Here is a 24,343-nt window from a genome sequence, read left to right as displayed (position 1 = left end):
TTTTCTACCCTCGGCGCTAAAGGGATTGCGGAAAATTTCAACTTTATTTGTGTTTCTTGATGACCCAGTAGAAGAAGAATAAGGGCTACCCTGCCCCCCCCCCCCGAAAAAAAAATGTCCCAAAACAACGCAATCATTATTAATTCCGTTTACTACTTGATACCAACACGTGCATGATGGATCCCCCGGATGGATCCTTATTTAGACAGTGAGACAGTTCTGTTACGAGAAGCAATTCAACGAATTGCCATGGCTTGTATATGTTCTAGAACGCACTACGCTCTTTCGATAACACGTGGCCCCTATTCAGCACTATATATACGTATTTTAGTTATTCTTAACAATGACCTAGATCTAAAACTGGCCGCGGATGTAACCCCCCCCCCCCCCTTCGTCGCAAAGAAATATTCGATAAAATTCTTTGACACAGAATGATAAACTAATTTCTTCTTGAGATATGTTTGGGGTGAAATTTCAAACATCATTTCCTGGTAACTCTCTTCTTTTTTAATGCATGCTCTATTCTTACGATTTAGGCATAATTTACTATGTTGATTTGCAATTGATAATCTCCCTGGGAGTTTTGCGATATCCCCGATGATACGGGTACAGTGTATTTAATTTTCTTCGTAATATTAGTGTTTTGCAAAGAAAAAGCATTCTGAAAATGAGCGTCTTCCTTCTAACGAAACATATTGATGATGTTCCCGACAATACGGATATCATTTGCATTAAAAAAAAATCGTAATACAGATAGAACGCTTTTTAAATCCAATTCAAGGAGAAACCAAGACATTCTTGATTAAGTATCATTTTCAACATCAAGGATTTTAAAATACGTTCTCTAATTTAACATCGCTATAAGGAAATATAAAATTACAATTAAAGTGTCAAAACATGCACGAGGAAAACAATGTCAGTGAGATTGGGGTAAGTATAAAAATAAATTTGTTTTTTTCGTGAACAAATCAATTTGTATTAAAATTGATTCAGTATATTGAACACAATCATGAACAGAACAGGAGGAGATGAAAAAATGAACAATCATGCCAACGTTAACGCCTACAGAACTCCGATTTTGAGAGGAAAATAAACAATCAGAACAAACATTGTAACCAATGTCATGTACGTAAAATAATATTAAAACAAATCAGTAGCCAAAGTAATGCTTTTCATAGTCAAATCTCGCAAGACGAGAGCGACACACAAGCGGGCACTACATGAATAACTAATGCGCCGGACCGGGCGCGAAAGCTATTCAAAGTTTAAGCTCCCATTCACAAATGTCAAGTGCTTCACCGGGGCGCGCCCCGGCGGGGTAATTTCGTAACAATGAGACTCCAAACAATAGCCAGATTTTAATGAGCTGGCAACCAACTGAAGTCCTCTCCTATCCGACGCAAAAAGGCGCTAATGGGCGCATTAAGGCGCCTCCTTTGTTCTCATATCCTGCTCTGCGCCCCGACGCGTCGCGACACAGTCGCAACTTTGGAAGGCTCCCCTTATAAGCTACTGAAATCCTTGCTTCTGATAAGTCATCAGCAGATTTGTCACTGATTTGAGTCATTTGTCATTGAAAAAAAGGCTTTGTGAAACAGGTCCCAGGACTTCTTGTACGATGTCATTTTCAGCTACAGTTCAAAGCATATTCAGCAATGTATGCGGCACTTTTAAACTGCAAGGAACAAGAGCTCTCTGGAAGACCAATAGGATTTGATTGAATTGAAGTAAAAAATTGCATGTGGTAATAAAAAAAAAACGTAGACTTGACTTCAACTTTAACTGGGGAGTGTTTCACAAAGACTAAGATCGACTTTAAGTTGAACTTAACTATGGCAGGCCGTTCATGCCACTGCTTGCTCTCACCATTTATTGGCAATGGTCTTTCAAGGGACGTACAAATCATGGTCACAAATCTACAGAATTTCGCTTTTTTGATAGTTCACCATTAAAGGAAAAAATAGTGTATAAAGATCATAATTGAGAGACCAATGGTGAGAGCAACCAGTGGCAAGAATGGCTTGCCATAGTTAAGTCCAACTTAAAGTTGATCTTAGTCTTCGTGGAACACTCCCCAGAACTCAACCTAAACTTTAGCCCATAACTCACATGCTTTCCATCAGGTGAACTCAGCTTGATCCGTATATTACTAGGCGGCTCGATTGTCATTGATGATGATGACGATGATGACACTGTCTCCATAGCAACAAACTTCATCTGACCAACTCCTGAAGATGATGATGATGATGATGACGATTGTGTAGACCTGTCCGTTTGCAACTTCTGCGCTCTTTCCTCCTTGGATTTCTGTTGCTGATTTTGAGGAGCGTTCTCAGATATCCTCCTTCCGAGTGCTTTCTCTGTTTCACTCATTGTGAGCTCCTCCTTGTGTAGGAATTTAGACTGAGAGGAAAATACAATGAAGAACAGACTGAAGTGAGATAAGCACACAGGCAATAGTATAGAGATATCGACTGCCATTAGAGGCCTGGCTGTTAAAGGCTCAAGGGGACGTGCACATCCTGCCATGACCCCGAGGTGCGCCTAAGTTGGCAGCGCGCCGAGGGGTCATAGCAGGATGTGCACATCCCCAAGAGCCAACAGCCAGGCCTCGAATATTAAAGCAATCGATATGTCTTTTATATACCGAATAGACACATAAATTTACCAAGAATTCTTAGCTTATCCTTTTCTTGAGTAAAGATTGGTTAAAACATCACAGAAAATCTGAGACACTGTCTGTTAATCTTCCATGGAAAGATGATTGGATGCTACAATCATTTGGGAATCGCAAACAAAAAGCAATGTATGGTATCCACGTTTGCACAAAGACAATTTTCACATGTAAACCAAAGGGGATCGCAGCAAAATTTAACTAGTTTTCCTGGTACCCAGAATCTTGCGGGAATCTAACTCATGAACTGGCATTGTTCTTTTCTTTATGGGAATGGCTTAAATCATGAGGAGGCGTGATAAAGCCGTCTGGTTGCTTACTTACAAGCATTTATGCTTTCTTAGCAGTCAGGTAAAATAACCATCACGTCACATCACGACTCCTATTTCGACCAATCAAATGGCTAGATTTCTAAGAGAGGTATATTTATAGAATGCACTGTGAAACTGATGACTCAAAGAAATTATTTGTATTAATGATGCACACATTGTAAAAGAGGACGTAGATAGAGAGGGGGAGAGGGGGTAGATGCAAAAGAGAGAGAAAGAGAGAAAGAGAGAGGGAGAACACAGAGAAAGGACAAATGGTACAGAGGAAGAGAGAAAGAAAGATGAGTGGAAATAAAATAATTAACTAACCCCGCCAGTGAGTATGATCTTAGAGGGTGGCTGCATATCCAGTGTTGGATTCCTCGCGGGGGAACCCTCCTTAGACTTTGCCCTGGGTTGCTTCCGGGGAGACTCTCTCCCCTCACTCTGCAGACTCTCCATGCCTTCTGCATAGAGAATACAATACAATACAGGGGGGTGTTTCACAAAGATCCTAAGTTGAACTTATCTCTAAGTTGGACTTTACAATTATGGAAAGCCGTTAGCATCTATGAAACTATTTTGTAAAAGTTATTTTATAAGGCATAAAATGTTGATTCCAATCATTCATATTCTCTTTTATCAAGGAGATTTCTTGTTCTTGCTGCGGAATTTATAAAAAGTCTGAAATACTTGGATACTTGTTCAAACTTTGAAATCTTTGTCAACTTCACTTCTTTTATACATCTGGGACCCGTTTCACAAAGCCTTTTTTCAATGACAATGCCAAATATCAGTGACAAATCTGCTGATAACCAATCAGAAGCAAGCATTTCAGTAGCTTGTAGTAACAACTGTCATTTGTCACTGATGACAAGTTTTGTGAAACACCCCCCTGATCTCCTCACTCTTATTTATACCTGGCTTGTCCATAGGGGTGGCACCTTCATGGTGTGATGTTGATGCTGATGCTGATGTGCTTGAACAAGGCATGTCTGTCAACGATGGTGGCTGAAAGGATGCTGCTTCCTTGCTGGCCGTCTGCACGAAATCAAATTACAGAAATATTAAAGGGATAGTTGAGTTCTGTTTACAGACTGCAAATGCCTTCAAAGTGCATGGTAATTGCTCTTATTGTTATTTATGACATTTCTATTGCCCTTTTAGACTCTAAAATTGCTATGAAAGTAATTTTAGACCCCTAAAATGTGTGAAATTTAGCCAATACGATCATACCAATTCACCTCCACTTTAAAAAAAGCGCAGTGACCGTTAATTATTTAATTAAAAATAACAATACATGAGCCGGCTAATTGTGGGTAATATAAGCAATACGAGAATGCCAACAAAAAAGCCAACATCGGCATTGGCTGAAATACGACGTAAAAGGCGTTATTGCCTTTTTTCAACAGTTTTTTTAAATTTTTCAAAAAATCTAATATTTGTGGTGGTACACAAGTATTAGAAATCATTATATTTCAGCCGTCTCTGAACCGATTTTGATCAAACAAAGATGATTTTGACATTTAAATATTACGTTCTTTCAAATTTGACACTAAGTTTTTCATTATCTCACAAAAAAAATATTTTGTGTAGCCCCCTCTGCAACAGAACTCAACTATCCCTTTAACTCTTCATATGCCACACAACTAATCTCCTTGTGCCACAGTATAATAATCATGGGATAGACATTTTAAAGGTTTCAAGATTACTTAACCATTTCTAGGGCAAGATCTAATACCGGTATTAAAAATGGTTGTGATAATGGCCGGAAATAGGTCGTCATCATCATCGGCATCATCATTGTCATCATTATCATTATTATTATTATCATTATCTTTTTTTTATAATCATTCGATAGAAATTCTAAAGGTTTCAAGATCACTTAACCATTTTTATGGCAAGATCTAATACTGGTATTAAAAATGGTTGTCATGAAGGCCGGAAATGGGAAATTTAGTACTAGTATCATCATCATCATCGGCATCATCATTGTCATCATTATCATTATTATTATTATCATTATCATTATCATTATTTTTATTATTGGTTATTCGACAAACAAAAAATCAAGAGTTCAAAGAGAGTCACCCAGATGCTGGAAAAGAATTTACTATGTGACTTTGACCCAAATGTCTTCTTTTCCGATCGACAAGACTTTAAATAAATGAAACAGCATACAACAGAGCTGCCAACCTCCAGAACAGAAAATGAGTAATCACAAGGCTCAAAACCAGTAATTTGGGGAATAAATCAGTAATTTCCTAGGCGGCGCTATGTATCTAAAAACAACGGCATGCCAACACTGCGCAGACGCATGCATGCATTATCATCTGAAATTTCTGGCGGTTTGCCTACACAAATTTGCTAAATATTGATTTTCAGGTCATCACAACACATCACTTTTCATGAAAAATTGGTTTTTATCGCCATACTGCACAGTACTCGCTACGATAAATCATATTTATGGTTAAAATAAACAACAACAACAACAAAACAAAAAACAAAAAAAATCAAAACAATTTTTTTTTTTTTTTTTTTAAATCCGTAATTTGAGACAACATTCTGTACTGGTCGTTAATTTATGGGAAATCCGTACTAGTTGGCAGCTCTGATACAATAGGATAATTAGAGTAGTGAGACCATTATTTTCTTACATTCTGTAGTATAGTTTCAACCACCTTCTGAACGAGTTGCTCGTTGCCAAATTCTCCGGGATAATGCCGGTTGACGAGAGATTCCGCCATCTTGAAGGCATTGCTGTTGAGGGTTGGGTCAAGCTCGTTCTGAAACCAAACAACGTCTTCTTCGATCGTCTTCCCCTTCCAGATGAGGGGAACCTTGAAACTATAACAGAGGAAAGAAAAGAGAGAAAATTAACATATTGACTAAAGAGACTTAAGAGAAAGATAGAAGGAGAAAAAATGAGATTAAATAAAGGTATAGAACGAAAAAGCTCTCTTCCATATTTTTTTCTCTCTTTTTCTTTCTTACCCTTCCATATTAAAAAAACTTTGAAACAATGAGAGCAAAGAAAGAGAGAAAAATAAAAGAGGTATACAAAACAGTTCAAGTTCAACATCATTTAAGGATGAAAGTAGGTAATTAATATAGCTTAAACAATTATTTATACCTTTTTGTTTTTTTACATTAAGGAATAGCCTATTTTCATGATATAAAGAGAAAATACACAAATTCTTTTTGAAAGTCACTTAATTAAGTACTTTTAATGAGCCATGCAATTCCCAGCATTTCCATTGCCATGGCAACCAGGAGACATTGCCCCCCCTCCCCCCAAACAAACAAAAAACAAAACAAAAAATGCATAATTTCCATATATGGTGAACAAATTTGATGGGGGAAAAAACAAAATCTTTCAGATATAATCTGAGCTATAGATGGCGCTAAAACCATAGGGGGTTTCCCCAGTGAGAGAAAGGGTGAGAGAGTTAGAGAGAAACAAGAGAGGGGAGAAGAGGTCTTTTTCTATTATTTAGTCATCCACACATGGAGGAAATTCGTGCTGCGAGAGAGAGAGAGAGAGAGGGTTGGAGAAAAGAGGGGCAGAGATGGGGAGAGGAAGAGTGAAGGAAGGCGAAAGCAGAGATGGAGAGAGAGAGAGGCAGATAGAGATAAAGGCGAGTGGGTGAGAGAGAGAGAGAAACCAAAGACAAAAGCTTAGCTGTGTGACCAAGGCATATACAAATTTTTCCTCAAGAAACATTTTTTGAAAGTCTTCAGCAGTGAGAGAGTTAAATATTGTCATTACAAAAGAAGAATGAAACAATGAAAATGATATTTTTCTTACATTTTGGGTGAATTGTCATATTCCACACCGTCCCAGAAGTGTTTATGGCCGCAGTTACACATAGTGGAACTAGACGCTGCACTGGTGCGATCTCCATTCATGTACACGATGCTCCCGTCAGTCTTCACTCGACGAAGCTGTTTACTGAAAACACACCCAAATAGAAATATGTTAATACATGAATGCTTTGAGTAGCTAATACAGCCGAACCTGCTTTAGTGACCACCTGTCTACATCATTTCCTTTGAAAATGGTTTCTCGTTGAAACATGTACTAAAGGAACCTGTCTACAAAGACCACTTTTTGTGTTTCCCTCAGGCGGTCACTATAGACAGGTTTGACTGTGTATGTAAGACGTACAACTAGAGGCTGCACTAGTATGATATGTCTTAATGTTCACAATGTTCCCATTGGTCTTCAATCGACATAGCTGTTGACTGAAAACACAACAAAATAGAAATGGGGCCAGTCACCACGAAATGAGTCCAGTGTCGCATTAGGCTCAATCGTAGTAATAGCGATGTATAGTGTGTATGTACTGAAAATTTACCCACCTACCACATTTAAGATTTTTCCAAAAATCGACTTATTATTTCTTTGTTTGTTGAAAGTTTCATTGAAATTGAATGATGGGAAGTGTGTTGTTGCTATGTTGTTGTTGACCAGACTATAATATGTTACGCATCATTAACTTTACACCTAATTATCTAAAAACTGGGTAATCCCATTGTTATAAAGTCCAATTAGGTTTTTGTTAATATTTCTGGATATAATTTATCAATTTTAATGTGTGACCCCTTAATTTAAAGCTTACTTAATGTAGATTCATATAATACTTAAAAACAGGAATAAAATTTTTGACCAACTGGACTCATTTCGTGGTGACAGGCCCCAAATACGTAAATACATCAAATGCTTTTTGTAGCTTTTTGCATTGGTCTTTACACAAGGAAGCTGCTTACTGTAAACAACTTAACACAAAAAGAACCCTCAAGCAACCACACTAGCGCAGCCAGCCTTTCCAATCATTTTTCTTTTCTTCTCTTATGAATATGAATACTTTTTTATCTTGATGTATGTTGCCAAATTAATAAAAATGTAATAAATTAATGAACACTCTATGGCTTTTGTGACCCTTATTTATTGTTAAGAGCCTCATGACACTTTTGTATCCCTATGATCTTTGGTGACCCCTATGACCTTTATAACCCTCGTAAACTTTTGAGACCCCATGACCTTTGTGACCCCCATAAACTTTTGATACCCCATGTCCTTTGTGACCCCCATGAACTTTTGATACCCCATGTCCTTTGTGTCCCCCTATGACCCTTGTGACCCCATGATCTTTGTGATCCCCTACGACCTTTGTTGACACTTACCCTTGACACCATGGGCATGTCACATCTTGTTTGAAGGTATGATCTGGTATGAGCTCATCGGAAGCAGCATCATATGTACACTGGATATCTGCATGAACATGAATTCAAGAAAGGGATTGAGAGAAGGTAGGAATTCATTGGATAAGAAATTGGAAGTACACTGAATGTCTAGATAACAGAGGAAACGAAGAGAGATTGAGAGATGGCATACACTTACAGAAAAAACAATAATAGCTTCAATATAAGCCAAATGTCGAGAAAGTCGACAGGAGCGGATGAAAGCTTAAAGGGGGTGTAGCATGACAAAACTATGTGTATTTCCCGTGGCCTGATTCAGGGCAAATTGGGTATAATACTGTACAAACGACGCGACCACAGTGTTCACATGCATGTAATTTACTTGCAGTTGTCCAAAAGAAGTTGTAGATGGTGTTAACCAGTATTTGCCATGCTACACCCCCTTTACAGTTTAGATAATACATGTTATGATTACTCCAACCAATGAAAGCTTCCTGTATCAGCTCATAACCTTCCCCAGAACTCAATCTTCTCTTTAAAGCTCTTCAACATAACCCAGACCTGCCAACCTCTTGAGTACAAAAACTGTATTCTTTAGTCCCGAAAGTTATATTTTACTGACAAAAGTTGTATTACTTTTTTAAAGCGTGGATCAATGCTCCATAAAAGAAGAATTTTTTTGTTATGGATCATTGGTTGAATATGCATGATTTCGTCATGATTGGTGTGTTCGATGAACCAATGAACAACCCCAAATTGCCCATATGAGGTGCATGTACGCTACTTTACGGGACAGAATAGGCATTTTGTCATTGAAAATGACACACACACACACACACAAAATAAAATGTATATAAATCATTTTTTTATTAAAAAAAAAATATTACAAAAAATTATTAAAAAAAAAAAAAAAAAAAAAAAAAAAAATTGTTTTTGTTTTGTTTCTGAAAATCGTATTTTGTTGAAGAAAATCTTACTGTCGTATTAACTTCTAAAATTCGTACGAAATATGATTAAATCGTACTGGTTAGCAGGTCTGCATAACCTAATAATGTCAGTTAATACCTTGGGCAGGGAAGTCGTAGGCACGCCCTTCCTGGAGCGCCCCATGCACCTGATTGGCTACCAGGTAGAGCTCCCCACCTGCCTTGAGACCAGGGGGTGCACCGCTGTACCCCTGGGGGTAGGGAACCTGGGACACGGCGGAACAGATCAGACACCGGTATAGCTGGTGGTCCTGGACCGACGCCCTGGTGTGCTCAATGATCACTTTCTGATGGACACCAACAATACCTGAGGGGATACAGAGTTACAGACGATTAAGATGAAAGAAAAGAATGAAACAATAGGCCTGTCCTCATTAGCTCGAGATTGCCACATAACCCGCTATTTGAACTATCCTGATCGCAAATTATCCAGCTAATATGCGTTTTCATCAGCCCGCAGATGCAACTAGCGGGATATTTGGTCGAGATAATCATCCCAAAATATCTTAGGCTAGTTTGCAAAATATCCCTATAAAACAATTAGAAGGCCATGATCTTTATAAGCCCTGTGCATTGTAACTCTGGAATATTATGTGGAAATTTGGGGGAAACAGGATTTTAAATCACAACCAATCCAAACATAACCTCTACCTGGTAATATCAACATGTTTTTCAAAAGTACACAGAACAACAATTCCGATTATAAACCATAACTGCACATCGATTTCCCATGATTTAAGCGAGTTAATATCTTCTGTGCATGTGTAAAATCACTATCTTGATTCTGTCCCGGCTTTTGACGGTGACCATCATGAGATCAAAGTGAAGAAACACGTACGGAATGTTATTGAGACGACATTGACGGAAACAATCACAATGAATTCGTTAAGAAAATGATGAATGTCCATCCGTAATAGGTCCATGGTTTTGGTAACACCATAATCACCAGTTCATGGACATATACAAAGTATGTGTTTTGGACAGAGGGAACCAGGTTACTTCGAATGATTCTATTGTACCCCATTCACAGTGGTTTTGAAATTTGTAGCGGCGTTGTAGCGGAGCGGCGACACCGCCATAACACCGCTACAAATGCATTCACAGTAGAAAAGTTTTCCCGCTGCAGCAGCGGGATAAATATCATGTACCCATTCACGCTGCAGCGGGTGATTTTTATTACCTCCGTAACAAACACGTGTATGCATGGCTCATGACCCGCGAGTGACCCCGATATGACCGGAAATACTTCAGCGCGGGGTTTTCGATTGCTTGAAATTGCGCGCGCTAGCTGTACTTTACACACTCTTCCTCATGTAGCTAGCTCGATTTAGCTATGGATCTATCTATACTTTTACGTATTGCTGTCGCTTTCCAGTCAGAATATTTTAATTTTTTGAAGTGTGAAATATTTTTATTTGGATAATTATAATATCTACATAATAATAAAATCAATTTGAATCCACTGGTTACTTTATTTCTATTTCACTTTATGTTCCCCATTGCTGGAGAAAAGAGGTCAGTGATAGGTAAGTAAACAAATCACACGTGTTTGTCGCGGTGTTATCGCGGAGAGCCTTCACACTGAGTAAACACCGCGACAGCAGCGGGACTGTCCCGCTGCTGTAGCTAGGCGAACCTAGCGATAGTTTGTCGCGGCGTTATCGCGAGGCGGTGTTATCCCGCGATAGTTTATAACGGGTCCGAGCCTTCACACTGAAGACAACACCGCGACAGCAGCGGGACAGTCCCGCTGCTGTCGCGGTGTTTGAGGCCACTGTGAATGGGGTATAAGATGATTGGTAAACTTGATTGATACCTGTTCTCTTGTATATAAAGTTGTAGACATCGGACACCAAGGAAGGATGAACGCCATGCTTGTTGTGGAACAGATCTTCCATGGCCGTAGCGAGACGCTGAACATAATTCTCCTTTAAAAAAAAAATAATAATAATATTTAAAACATTCAAACCTGCTTTAGTGACCACCTGTAATAATGTATTTAATCTGTAGCTAGGAATAGTTATAATTAGACAACATTTGTACTAATTAACTATATTCCTTTATATACCTCACTTAAGGAATCCAGCCATCTGATTGGTCGAAATTGCATGCATAAACTATAACTATTCCTGTAAAATTCCCGGTAAAATGGTTCAGTCTTGTTAAAATACCCATAGGTTTACATGTTAAAAAATGGTCTGAGTGATCGAGGATACCTTACGTATGCGAAGAATTGGTCGGTAATTTCAATACAATTGAATCTCGATCGATCTTACCGACAATTTTTATCTTGCATTGTTGACGGGCAGGGCCAAGCTATTTGGATTGTGACGTACGGGACATTTAGAGACTTTAAACAAGAAATAACAACAGATGAAATTATTTATATGGCTATCTTTTGGTATGAGTTTGTGGCTATTATGGGCTAGTTCATTTGTGGAAAGTTTTAGTTCTGACCAATTTTTTAATTAATTTTAAATGTAATTAATGTGCTGCGTGACGTACGGGACCACAGCGTCCCGTACGTCACGCAGCACATTAATTACATTTAAAATTAATTAAAAAATTGGTCAGAACTAAAACTTTCCACAAATGAACTAGCCCATAATAGCCACAAACTCATACCAAAAGATAGCCATATAAATAATTTCATCTGTTGTTATTTCTTGTTAAAAGTCTCTAAATGTCCCGTACGTCACAATCCAAATAGCTTGGACCTGCCCTGACATGAAGACGAAAATAAACTTCAAAAAAAAAAAAAAAAAACATCTGCCGATAGATCTTGATCTAAGTTCGTGCCAATATGCATTGCAAAAGTAAAAGAAGGGCCCGTTTAATGGAGCAGCCGCGAAGCATCCACCATGCAAAGCCATTTTCAATCCATTTTAATGTATATATTAGAGAAAACTGCTCAGTAAGGTAACAGAGCGCGATGGCCGAGCGGTTTAAGGCGGGGATTTTAGTTACATCACCTTTTGTACGCAAGAGATCGAATCCCATCTTCGGCAAAAGTTTTTTTTATTTTTTATTTTTTTTGGCATATAAAAGTATTAATGACTGCTTTAATATTAGAGAAATAGTATAGTATTAATGACTGCTTTGAGAGAAATAGTTGTTTTTATACGCTCAAGGGAAGGTTAGAATTGTGCTATTACCCGAGGTGTGCCGAGGGCAATAGCCCAATTGTAACCTTCCCGAGAGCGTATAAAAACAACTATTTCTTGAATATTAAAGCAGTCATTAATACTTTTATATGCCAAAAAAAAAGAAAAAAAAAGAAAAAAAAAAAACTTTTGTCGAAGATGGGATTCGATCTCTTGCGTACAAAAGGTGATGTAACTAAAATTACCGCCTTAAACCGCTCGGCTATCGCGCTCTGTTACCATACAAAGCAGTTTTTTCTTATATATACATTAAAATGGATTGAAAACGGCTTCGCGTGGTGGATGCTTCGCGGCTGCTCCATTAAACAGGCCCTTCTTTTACTTTTGCATATTGGCACGAATTTAGATCAAGATCTATCGGCAGATGTTGTTTTTTTGTTTTTGGAAGTTTATTTTCGTCTTCATGTCAACAATGCAAGATAAAATTGTCGGTAAGATCGATCAAGATTCAATTGTATTGAAATTACCGACCAATTCTTCGCACACGTACGGTATCCTCGATCGTTCAGACCATTTTTTAACATGTAAACCTATGGGTTAACCATGGAGACTGAACTATTTTCCCAATAACCATGGTTACTGGGGTTATAGAACTGTTTTAACCATGGTTACTGGGAATTTTACAGAAATAGTTGAAGTTTATGAATGCAATTTCGACGGTTCCATGACACATGCTCCGCCGACGATTGCTCCGCCGACATTTACTCCGCAAAACGCGACAATTGCTCCGCGACATTTGCTCCGCGACATTTGCTCCGACGTCAAATGCTCCGCCGACAGGTGCTCCGCCGACAGTTGCTCCGCCGACAGTTGCTCCGCCGACAATTGCTCCGCCGACAGATGCTCCGCCGACAATTGCTCCTCCGACAATTGCTCCGCCGACAATTGCTCCGCCGTCAATTGCTCCGCAAAACGCGACAATTGCTCCGCCGACATTTGCTCCGCCGACATTTGCTCCGCCTGAAGCGACACTTGCTCCGCCGACATTTGCTCCGCCGACATTTGCTCCGCCGTCAATTGCTCCGCCGACAATTGCTCCGCCTGAAGCGACAATTGCTCCGGTGACATATGCTCCGCCGACAATTGCTCCGACGACATTTGCTCCGCCGACAATTGCTCCGCCGACAATTGCTCCGTCGACAATTGCTCCGCCGACAATTGCTCCGCCTGAAGCGACAATTGCTCCGGTGACATTTGCTCCGCCGACAATTGCTCCGACGACATTTGCTCCGCATGAAGCGACACTTGCTCCGGTGACATTTGCTCCGACGACATTTGCTCCGCCCAAAAAGTGTCCCATTAAATACAAATGCTACTAGTACTACGACAAATGCTTCGCCGACAATATTTTTTTTTCACGGGTTGTTTTTGTTTCTTTCTTTCTTTTTTTCTTCATTTTTTGAATGAATTTCATGACATTATGTAAATGAAATGAAATGAATGAATGTTGATAATGTGGGAGGAAAAAGCAGTTGCCTAAAAGTCATTTCGAATATACTGAAATAACTTTCCATCTATCTCTGTACGTCCCACATAATGTACACTAAACACTCATTACATGTCATGGGAAGTTTTTTTTTTAAAGTAGAGCAGCAAGCCACATTCCCCAATACGCGCATACCTCCTAGTTAATTTCAAACAGCTCATCAATATGTAAGACCTGAAATTACCTCAATGAAAGAAGACTAATAACATGAGAGGAAAGAAAAGAGCAAAAAAGACAACCGTTTTTTGCTATTCCCCATAATGTTTGATTTAAAAAAATAAAAAATAAAATTATAGCTCCTTACGCAAGTTCTCCGGCGAAAGATAATTACTCCGCTCAAAATCTGTTTCATGTATTACTCATTAGCTGATCCAAAGCTCAAGGCTATCTCTCTCTCTCTCTCTCTCTTTCTCTCTCTCCCATGCTCCTCCTTTTCCTGTTTACACCGTTTTCTTGTCTTCTTTGCTCTTTTCTTTCCTCTCATGCTATTAGTCTTCTTTCATTTCCATCACTTCTTCTCTGCTCCCCCTCTCGAGTTCTATTTCTCTCGTGAAATTGAAACGTAAAGTAATACAATCATGTAGTACATTCTTGTTTAGAATAATATTTTCAATAATATCCAGTCCATTTTCTAAAGGTTTCTTTCCTTTAGTTAAGTGTATGTAGCTTTAATATATATATATGTTAGTGTGCAAAACACTCCGTTTCATTCGAGTACTTTGTTTTCACTAAATAATTTAAGGGACTCACGAAGCCACCGGAAGAAGAGCAATTGGCTTATCATGAAGAACTAACATCAAACTGCAACAAAATGATTTGTATAAATGTGAATAAGCAGAAAGGCTGCCATCTCATTTTCCCGTCTGAATGGGTTCTCTTCCTTACGTATATAAGTGCCCTTATTTTCTAAACTTTTTTTTTTATATTTGTGTGTTTATTAAATTTTCAATCATATAAAAATTACATATTTACAAGTCATTGGTAATAATTAGACAAACAAAAAAACCAATATGTATAAGAACAACTAACAATAATGAAAGGACAAGAAAGTTATAAAAAAAAAACATTATAGTAAAAAAAAAAAATACACTGTACACATATAAATCATAGTTTGAACTCCAGTGCATAAAGGGGAGTGAGGGGGCACAGGAATAAAAGTTAAATCAACATGAGTATCATAAGTCAAATCGCCATTTCTTAAAATGCGAAACAAGCTTGTTCCTTTTTTTCGCTGAGAAATATTCAATATCTTTTTGTTTCTTTATAAAACTCTTAAAAAGATCAACACTTGGTAAATCCCCCTTACTTATTTTCTAAACTTCCATGATGACCTATTACATTGTATAATGCTTTACCTAGTAAGATGCATTGATCGAGGTAATTTCAGGTATTACATATTGATGAGCTACTTGAAATTAACTAGGAGGTATGCGCGTATTGGGGAATGTGGCTTGCTGCTCTACTTTTTTTTAAAAACTTCCCACGACATGTAATGAGTGTTTAGTATACATTATATGGGACGTACAGTGATAGATGGAAAGTTATTTCAGTATATTCGAAATGACTTTTAGGTAACTCCTTTTTCCTCCCACTTCATCAACATTCATTCATTTCATTTCATCTACATTATTTCAAGAAATGCATTCAGAAAATGAAGAAGAAAAAAAGAAACGAAAAAAATAGGTGTAAAGAAAATATTGTCGGCGAAGCATTTGTCGTAGTACTAGTAACATTTGTAGTTTATGGGACACTCTATGGGCGGAGCAAATGTCGTCGGAGCAAATGTCGGCGGAGCAATTGTCGCTTCAGGCGGAGCAATTGTCGGCGGAGCAAATGTCGGTGGAGCAAATGTCGGCGGAGCAAATGTCGGCGGAGCAATTGTCGCTTCAGGCGGAGCAATTGTCGGCGGAGCAATTGTCGGCGGAGCAAATGTCGGCGGAGCAATTGTCGCTTCAGGCGGAGCAAATGTCGGCGGAGCAATTGTCGCTTCAGGCGGAGCAATTGTCGGCGGAGCAATTGTCGGCGGAGCAAATGTCGGCGGAGCAAGTGTCGCTTCAGGCGGAGCAAATGTCGGCGGAGCAAATGTCGGCGGAGCAATTGTCGCGTTTTGCGGAGCAATTGACGGCGGAGCAATTGTCGGCGGAGCAATTGTCGGCGGAGCAATTGTCGGCGGAGCATCTGTCGGCGGAGCAATTGTCGGCGGAGCAACTGTCGGCGGAGCAACTGTCGGCGGAGCAACTGTCGGCGGAGCAACTGTCGGCGGAGCATTTGACGTCGGAGCAAATGTCGCGGAGCAAATGTCGCGGAGCAATTGTCGCGTTTTGCGGAGTAAATGTCGGCGGAGCAATCGTCGGCGGAGCATGTGTCGGGTTACCATTTCGACCAATCAGATGGCTGGATTTCTTAAGTGAGGTATATAATTGTTTTTATACGCTCTCGGGAAGGTTACAATTGGGCTATTTCTCTCAAAGCAGTCATTAATACTATAATATCACTTGCATGAATGAACATCATTTTCAGAATGCAAATACATGTCCAAATCAGCATATTGCTGCAAAACATGTCTTATTAATCATTTTTTAATTGAGCTGAATTGAATTGAACATTCATACTGCATACATCATACTCAATGGAATTACAGGCCTTAAATTTCGTCATTTTTAGGGCAAGGCCAGTTTGGCCTTGAGTACCTCATATTTTTAAGGGCACCAAGGCCAAAATATTTTTACAAAAAGGGCATCGAGGCCAAAATATTTTACAAAAAGGGCATCGAGTATGAGGCCAAAAAAATTGATTCTATTTTTGTTAGATGTCATGTGTATTTTATGAAACTTGTGCGGGATCAATTTCCCACAACTTTTAGCACCAGCTTCTTCACAGAATGTATAGAGGTCTACGGTACATACAAACAAGGCGGCGGCCCGCAAGCCTTACATTTAGCAGCCAGGAGCAAGGGGCAATTTTTTTTTTTAAGTTGCCCTTTGCCACGGGAATTTACCAGAGCAAGGGGCAATTTTCCAAAAACAGATAGGCCCCTTATCTAATCATAAGTTCAAAGAGAGTCTACAAATGTTAATTTCATAATGTGAATAGATCGAACGATCAATTTAATAACTTTTTAATCTTAACAATATGAACAGGAAAGATTGATTAAGAACATCAAACTTGCACATTAAACAGTATTTTAAAGTAACTAAAAATATTGATGAGCAAATGAATAAATAAATTGTCAATTTCACAAACATCGAAAGTCAGAAGGACTTGGCAAGTTTACCGGGCCGGGTATCCCAAATCAAAATCGCACCTCACACACAAACCTTCCGCCACTCTCTCGGTAGTAGGAGCAAATTTGAAGAAATTATCTTTTTAACTGTTGTATAGGAAGGTCTAGATAGGCCTAACTAATGAAATAAGATGTAAAAATGTCCTTATAGACATTCGACAGCTGAAAGTGACACGCTCAGCTCAGTTGCGCAACGTGCATTCACGAAACCAAAATCGTTCCTCGCACACACACTCTCGCCACTTTTGGTGGGAAGCTGTCGGGCTGGAAGTTTGCCAGCGAAACCGATGCACCCTCGGAGATTAGCAGCGCGTAATTTTACCGGGACTCGAAACGTTCGTCTTGGGAAGCTGGCGGGGTAGCTTTTTGAAGCGAGGTCGGCTGGTGGCAAAATGAGAGTAACTACGATCGAGAACATCGTAGGTGTTCTTAACTTATTAATAAGATAATTCTAAATTCTATTTGAGATAAAATAATAAACTAGACCTACAAACAAACCTCGACAGATCTCTAATGACTATTTGAATGCTTGTTTATTTCTCCATTTGACGATTTGTTTTCTTGATCCTGGCCTTCGATTTGCACGTACGTACGTGCGTGCGTCAACAGCATGCATGCACCATATGCATATTATGCGATCGCATGAACGTACGTACGTACGTACGTGCGCTAGCGCATTGCCTATATAATAACAAAGGGCGCATTTTCACGGCACTTGCGCCTTATTAAAGCACTAAATACGAAGCTAGAAGAGAGCTCGTGGGCGGCAAACTGTTCGTGATTCGTGTATTTTTACTGTTCTAATAATTTATGGGCGCATTTTCACGGAAAACACTTGCGCCTTGCCGTCTAGTTTTAGATGATTATGGGCGCAATTGGTGGTTTTATGTGCGCAAATTTAAAAAAAAAAGGGCACGTCCAGTTGGAAAAAAAGGCACGTCGGCCAGTTTGAAAAAAAGGGCACAGCCTTTTTGGCCGTGAATTTATCTTTTTTTGGGAGGGCACCGCGGCCAGTCATAGGGGCATCGACGGCCTGGCCGTCGATGGCCGTCGATTAATTTAAGGCCTGGAATTACAGGTATTCTGTATTCTCTGCTCTGATAGGGGGAGGGAGTGAAATAGGGAGGGAGAATGAGCATCCCCCCAATCCCACCCCCTCCTCCAATTCTCATTCAACCTCAATGTAACTATTCACTCCCTCCATTACAGATTACGAAAGACGCGACTCAAACCCCTCCTACGGTACACATGGCGTCACCATCAAACTCAATGTAACTTTTCACTCCCTCCATTACAGATTACGAAAGACACGACTAAAACTCACTGTAAGTGCTCTGTCCCCTCCTACGGTACACATGCCGTCACCATCAAACTCAATGTAACTATTCACTCCCTCCATTACAGATTACGAAAGACATGACTCAAACTCACTGTGAGTGCTCTGTCCCCTCCTGCGGTACACATGCCGTCACCATCAAACTCAATGTAACTATTCACTCCCTCCATTACAGATTACGAAAGACACGACTAAAACTCACTGTAAGTGCTCTGTCCCCTCCTACGGTACACATGCCGTCACCATCAAACTCAATGTAACTATTGACTGCTTCCTGGGACGTTCCCCAGGCCTTGGACAGCATCCATCTTGGTAACCTTGGCAACGGACGACCTGGTAGGAATAAAAGAGCAAAGGTCATACAGAACATGATTTATTTGTCAACTACTACAAGATGAGGATACAGTTGAACCTGTCTTAGTGACAACCTCACTATAAATGCCACCTGTTTACAGTGGACACTTTTTTCGCATTTCTCTTGGGTGGCCTTAAAGGTACTATGTCCCATTTGCAGGCCAAAAAAATGAAAAGGTTAAATTCCAACTGCATTTGAAAGATAATACTAATTTAGAACTTCCCTAAAAAAGGTGGGGCTTGAAAATGTCTTCAAGTGGGAAAATAACGACTATTAGTTGTCAAATCGACTTTAGGGCTATAGAGCCCAAAAGTAATAGTCTTGATTTTTAGACAATTGTACCGAATGGTCATCCATTTTATGCTGCGCAAAGATGCAATCAGTTTAATCTTGGCCATCACAAGAAGTGGGTTATTGATGTAGACAAATGCTCATGTACCCTTTACAATTCTTTTCATGTTTGTTATTACCAAAGAAGAAAAAAAAGCCAGTCAGTCAGTCAATAGTGTCTGACAGTGAAGTCTAGCAAGTAAACGGGTTTCCTTGCATAATTTGAATATGAGGACACTGCTATACGTTTAAATTTCACAGATAGGACGTACATGACATATTCATAATTCCTGCAAAGTTCTACAGAATTTGAGGTTGGCTGCAAAAGGGACATAGTACCTTTAATAGACAGGTTTACTGCATTTTCAACTTGTTTTTCAATAACAAGCTATTACAATTGTTATAAGCTACTGAAATCCTTGCATTTGATAAGTTTTATGAAATATGGCCCAGAGGTGTACATGTTGTCAATGGGTGGGTGGGGGGTCGAGAGTGTAGACTAAATATATTCCAGCAAATATCTCTGCATACAGTAGATATGTGGTAAACAAATTGGTCTACATGCTTTCTTTTTGGATCTGGTATAAATGTACGGATACCGACTGGTAGGGTGTGTGATACTTTTTTTGGACCTAAATTCATGGCCCTTTTTTTGTATGACATACAGTACCCTAATCATCAGAGCTAGAAAAAAGATGCAGTCGAACCTGCTTTAGCGACCACATGTACAGAAAGATCACCTGTCAGTACAGACCACTTTTTTGTTTCCCTTGAGCAGAGTTTCTAATTGATATGTACTAATTAAGACCAACTACTCATTCTTTTCTCCATTGAGTGGTCTTTATATACAGGTTTCATTGCATATATACATTTGATGGTCCAATCGGCTTTAGCGACCTTTAATGTAGAGAAAGGAAACCTGTCTGCAAAGACAACTTTTATTATTTCCCTCGAGCAGAGTTTCTAATTGATATCTGTATGAAAGGTAATTGATATCTGTATGAAAGGTATCTACACATACTCATTAAAGCCCCACTGTCCTACTTTTAGCTACTTGCTCCCTCTATATAGAAAACTTCCCCAATCGGTGCCTGTTGGTCCCCCATGATCCTCTATGTTATTTGAGAACTGAGTTGAGTTGATGAGATAGCCACCTGTCAGTGACCTTGCTGTGTGGTCTAATCCCTCCTAGCCACACTAGTGTTGATAAGCTTTAAGACCACCTGTTAATTCTCTTTTCCTTTGAATGGTCTATGTATACAGGTTCCACCGTATACACTATACATACCTTTGACTCCTACAAGAGCTATGAAGTGATTTCTGCCTGAGCTACTCCAAGCTACACAGAGAGGCTTGTTCAGTTTGCCATCCTTCCCCCGACAATCATCAGGCGTGTGAAGCACAGGCAGAAACACCCCTACAGTGGTTGGAAAACAATATAGTGATGAAGTACTGTAGTTACATATTAGGGCGTGTTCACACGATGCAATTATCATTGGTTAAGAGCCACCAGGGTGATTTATAACTCATATCCATTTAGACAGAGTTTTCAAATGCCCTGCTAGCTCTTAAAACACTTATTTCAAATATTCAGGTGTATCATGTAGCCACGCTTGTCAGGAAGAAGAAGAAAAGGAGGAGGAAGGAGGAGGTAGAAGGAGGAGGGGGAGGAGGAGGAGGAGGAGGAGGAGGAGGAGGAGGAACAGAAGAAGGAGAAGAAGAAGAAGAAGAGAATAGAAGAAAAAGAAGAATTAGAAGAAGAATTAGAAGAATAAAATTAAAAACACAATAACAACAACAAAGACAACAAGATGGATAAGAAGTAAATAAATAGGAAAAGATGATGATGAAGAAGAATAAGAGAAAGAAGAAAAATAAGAAGGAGAAGAAGAAGCAGGAGAAGAACAAGATGCTACAGACCTGAATAATCCCCAAAGCTTTCCAGTCCACTCAGTGAATCCAGAAGAACGATAGGTCTCCGTAGGATGTTAGCTAATCCAAAGATATGAATGTTCTGCAGCCCCATGGCTTCATTGGGTCCGGGAAGGTAGTCCGGATCGCTCTCCGCGATGATCTGAGGCCATTCGTCGCTATCCACAAAGTCCCGGAACAGGTTCTTATAGCGGTCCAAGTCCCGCTCAAAGTGGATCTTGAGGCTTGTCCGCAGGGCGTGCCAGAAGAGTTCTCGACCGACGAGCGCCCTCGAGATGCCATGAACGAGGCAGTGTCCGTCCCCGTCTGCGTGTATTGGTATTAGGACTTCCTCATTCCCATTGACCTGCTTGATCTGCTCCAGAGTGTTACGTAGGTAGTGAGCACTTCCGGTCTGGTCGCGCCCGTACCCCATGATGTCGATATGCTCCGGTTGGATCAGAAAGGCACGTCCACCTAGGTTCGAGCATTCAAAGACATTGCTTTGCGTCAGGGTTTGCAGCGGTTGCGCCTTGCCTTGCTTGTCCATGCCAAAGTTAGTCAACAGAGGGCTGAGGAGCTTGCAGTGGTAGTTTGACAACCCGAGGACCTTGACTGAGTCTGTCGTCTTCTTCGGCGCGAAGTTTCCCATGAGGATGGTACGGACCATGTTGTGGAGAGCAACATCGGGATCTGTGACTTCCGCGACGGAGCGCAGTGCCTGGCGGGGATGCCTCTGGCCGCAGTTGGTGCACTCGACACTGGTGTCGTAGGAGGGAAAGTAGAGTTTGGTCTGACAATGCTCGTCTGGGCATACGCCAGACAGGAAACAGTGACCCTCCACCGATTGCTTGTTCATCTTGGACATCCTTCCGAAGGCAGCCCCAATGAATAGGCCTGAAATGAACAAGGAACAATGTTTCTGTTACCCTAAATCATAAACAGAATGTTAGACACAATAGAGGAAACAAACGAAGGACAAAAATAATTTAGTCCTAGATAAAAAAGAGTCTAGATCTACATGTACATGTTCATGTATGTGTAAAAGTTTGCCTCAAATGCATTACTATTCTTCTAGTGCCAGTGGTTTGCTTTAAAATAATTATTTTGATTACGAGGATCAATAAGTTAGTTAGTAAACTAAATTTAGAAATCTACTTCTTACTTAGCAGTATGCATTAGAGGCCCTGGTCGGAGATTGAGAATCGTCCGCATAAACGAGGATATCCTCGTAAACACGAACAAATTGCATACTAAAAAATAAAGATCGTCCAAATTTTTGCAGACATGTTTTTCATCAGCGCTCTGCGGGTTTCGGGTTCCTGAACCGCGAGCTGGCGATGCAAAAAACAGAATTCTGAGTAATAAAATAACCCCAGTTCACCGTCTACTTTTATGGGTTGTCCGTCTTCCCAAGGATTCATCGCTCATAACGTGAAAGTCTCTGTCCAAGGAAATACTTGCGGAATCCGTTGGAATGCTGCCGATCCTCATTTTTAGTTTTAGGCCCATTTTGTTCCCGTTTACGAGGATATCCTCGTTTATGCGGACGATCCTCATTCTCGGACCAGCACTCTCTAGTTGTTTCTTTCTCTTGACTTTGTCGAGTGCGAGATCAATCATTCATTTATGATCATCAAAATGACTGAAAAAAAGATGAAGTTATACCTTGGAAGTAGGCATTTAAAGTTAAAAACTTATTTGCCTCTCGTTGACATTCAGATGAAGTTAGACTATCTTCATTCACAATCACGGACTGATCTGACCGAGAGTAGATTCTAGCTTGAAATTGAATAGCCTAGCGGCCTACAGAGTATGGCGGTGTGACCAAAGTTCACGCGTGACCAAAGTTCGCTTTCTCAAAAAATCGGTAAGATTTCGAAAATCTGATATCACCAATGGAAAGACGGTCATAATAGGGTGTCTGAACGATTTTTCAATTTTCAATTTGGGATCGTTTTTCACCATTTTTGTTTGATATTTGAATTAAAAATGTAATCAGAATAATAAATTTCAAATTTCAAGTCTCGCCGATGTTTCTATCAAAAGATACAGCCCCTTCGAAACGCTGAAATATTCATAGCATTTTGCTCAGAATCGACGAAAAAGACGTACACGCAGAGTTATGTTGTTTTGCTAAATTTAGCCAAACAGCTGTATCGCGCGATATGCAAGCGTATGCATATCGTACGCAAGTTGCTCAGCCAATGCGCGACTTGCAAGCTTGAGCCACGCTGTCTCCGCGATATGTGCCATTGACTAGTATGGGTGGCCGTTCCCGCCATAGAACCCGGAAGTGAATACACGTTGTAGTCAATGGCAATATCGCGGAGACAACGTTGTCTCCGCGATATTGCCATTGACTACAACGTGTATTCACTTCCGGGTTCTATGGCGAGAATCGGCCACCCATACTTTCATTCACTATAAGTGCACATGTTACGATGTAACCATGGTTTGGACTGAGCGGAGCTCACGCCTCCCTAATTAGCTGATTCCAAAAATGTGGGAAGGGTATTTTCAAACTGTTATAACAAATGATCCCTTGGGGCTAGCGAGAAAAAAAAGCATCTGGATATTATCCTTACGTCTAGCCCTGCTTAAGCCGCGGGGGCGCAGCTCAGGAAAGTGGCAAATTTTGGAGCTAGGATGCAAACAACATTTCAATCGCTGTTTTGACCAAGATATTTTTAGAATTCTGGGGGTGGCCCCCTATGGGGAATATGGAGAAAAACCTGCTCTTTCATATGACACCTCATTTATTGAGTTTCACCTTCAGGATCATTTGTTATAAAGGTTTGAATTTCAAATTTTTTCATAAAATCATTGACCAATTTTGGATGGTCGCGCAATGCACGTAGACCACATAGGGAAGCGTACAATCTCTATGGGAAGGGTTTTAGCACACAACATTGGGTGCGCGATCAGACACCCTAGATCTAGTCATAAAATTACCCAGAAACGAAATTTTCTTTAGAATTGGGTGCGAAATTGTGAAAATATTGACAAAAGATCGGCAAATTTTTCAGTTATTTGCGTCCGTTCCGAAAAATGATCAACTTACCGATAAGGGTCTGGAAATCTTCATTTTGAGATCAGAAATCCTCAAAATTGTAAGTAAAGAGAGGTACTAACTGATTGTACGATATCTTGCCTTGCAAATTATGATATTACCTTATTTTTGATGGAACGCATTTTTTGATAAATCAACTGTAAACCACCGTGCGTGAAGTTAGGTCTCATTGTTTTTATGACTTTTTTAGATGCAGCGCACACGCACGATTGGACATCGAATTTTTAGATCG

At 39.9% G+C, this 24,343-nt stretch overlaps 1 protein-coding gene across 1 annotated transcript in view; it reads right to left on the bottom strand.

Moving 5' to 3' along the window:
- LOC752042 (deubiquitinating protein VCIP135) overlaps positions 1 to 24,343 on the bottom strand; it is a 35,602-nt gene that overhangs the window by 10,617 nt on the left and 642 nt on the right. Inside the window, exons 2-12 of the mRNA XM_030993351.1 lie at positions 21,048 to 21,935; positions 20,416 to 20,544; positions 18,645 to 18,775; positions 10,990 to 11,101; positions 9,253 to 9,480; positions 8,170 to 8,257; positions 6,791 to 6,934; positions 5,640 to 5,829; positions 3,903 to 4,023; positions 3,313 to 3,449; positions 2,110 to 2,403 (exon numbers count right to left, since the gene is read on the bottom strand). Coding sequence (XP_030849211.1) covers positions 2,110 to 2,403; positions 3,313 to 3,449; positions 3,903 to 4,023; positions 5,640 to 5,829; positions 6,791 to 6,934; positions 8,170 to 8,257; positions 9,253 to 9,480; positions 10,990 to 11,101; positions 18,645 to 18,775; positions 20,416 to 20,544; positions 21,048 to 21,906 — 2,433 coding nt within the window. The 5' untranslated portion in view covers positions 21,907 to 21,935. The remainder of the gene's footprint in view (positions 1 to 2,109; positions 2,404 to 3,312; positions 3,450 to 3,902; positions 4,024 to 5,639; positions 5,830 to 6,790; positions 6,935 to 8,169; positions 8,258 to 9,252; positions 9,481 to 10,989; positions 11,102 to 18,644; positions 18,776 to 20,415; positions 20,545 to 21,047; positions 21,936 to 24,343) is intronic.

Source organism: Strongylocentrotus purpuratus, unplaced genomic scaffold (genome assembly GCF_000002235.5).
Source record: "Strongylocentrotus purpuratus isolate Spur 01 unplaced genomic scaffold, Spur_5.0 spur5_scaffold_20, whole genome shotgun sequence".
NCBI lineage: Eukaryota > Metazoa > Echinodermata > Echinoidea > Camarodonta > Strongylocentrotidae > Strongylocentrotus > Strongylocentrotus purpuratus.
The sequence above is the reverse complement of the archived record's forward strand: the minus strand, read 5'-3'. Positions and strand labels throughout refer to the sequence as shown.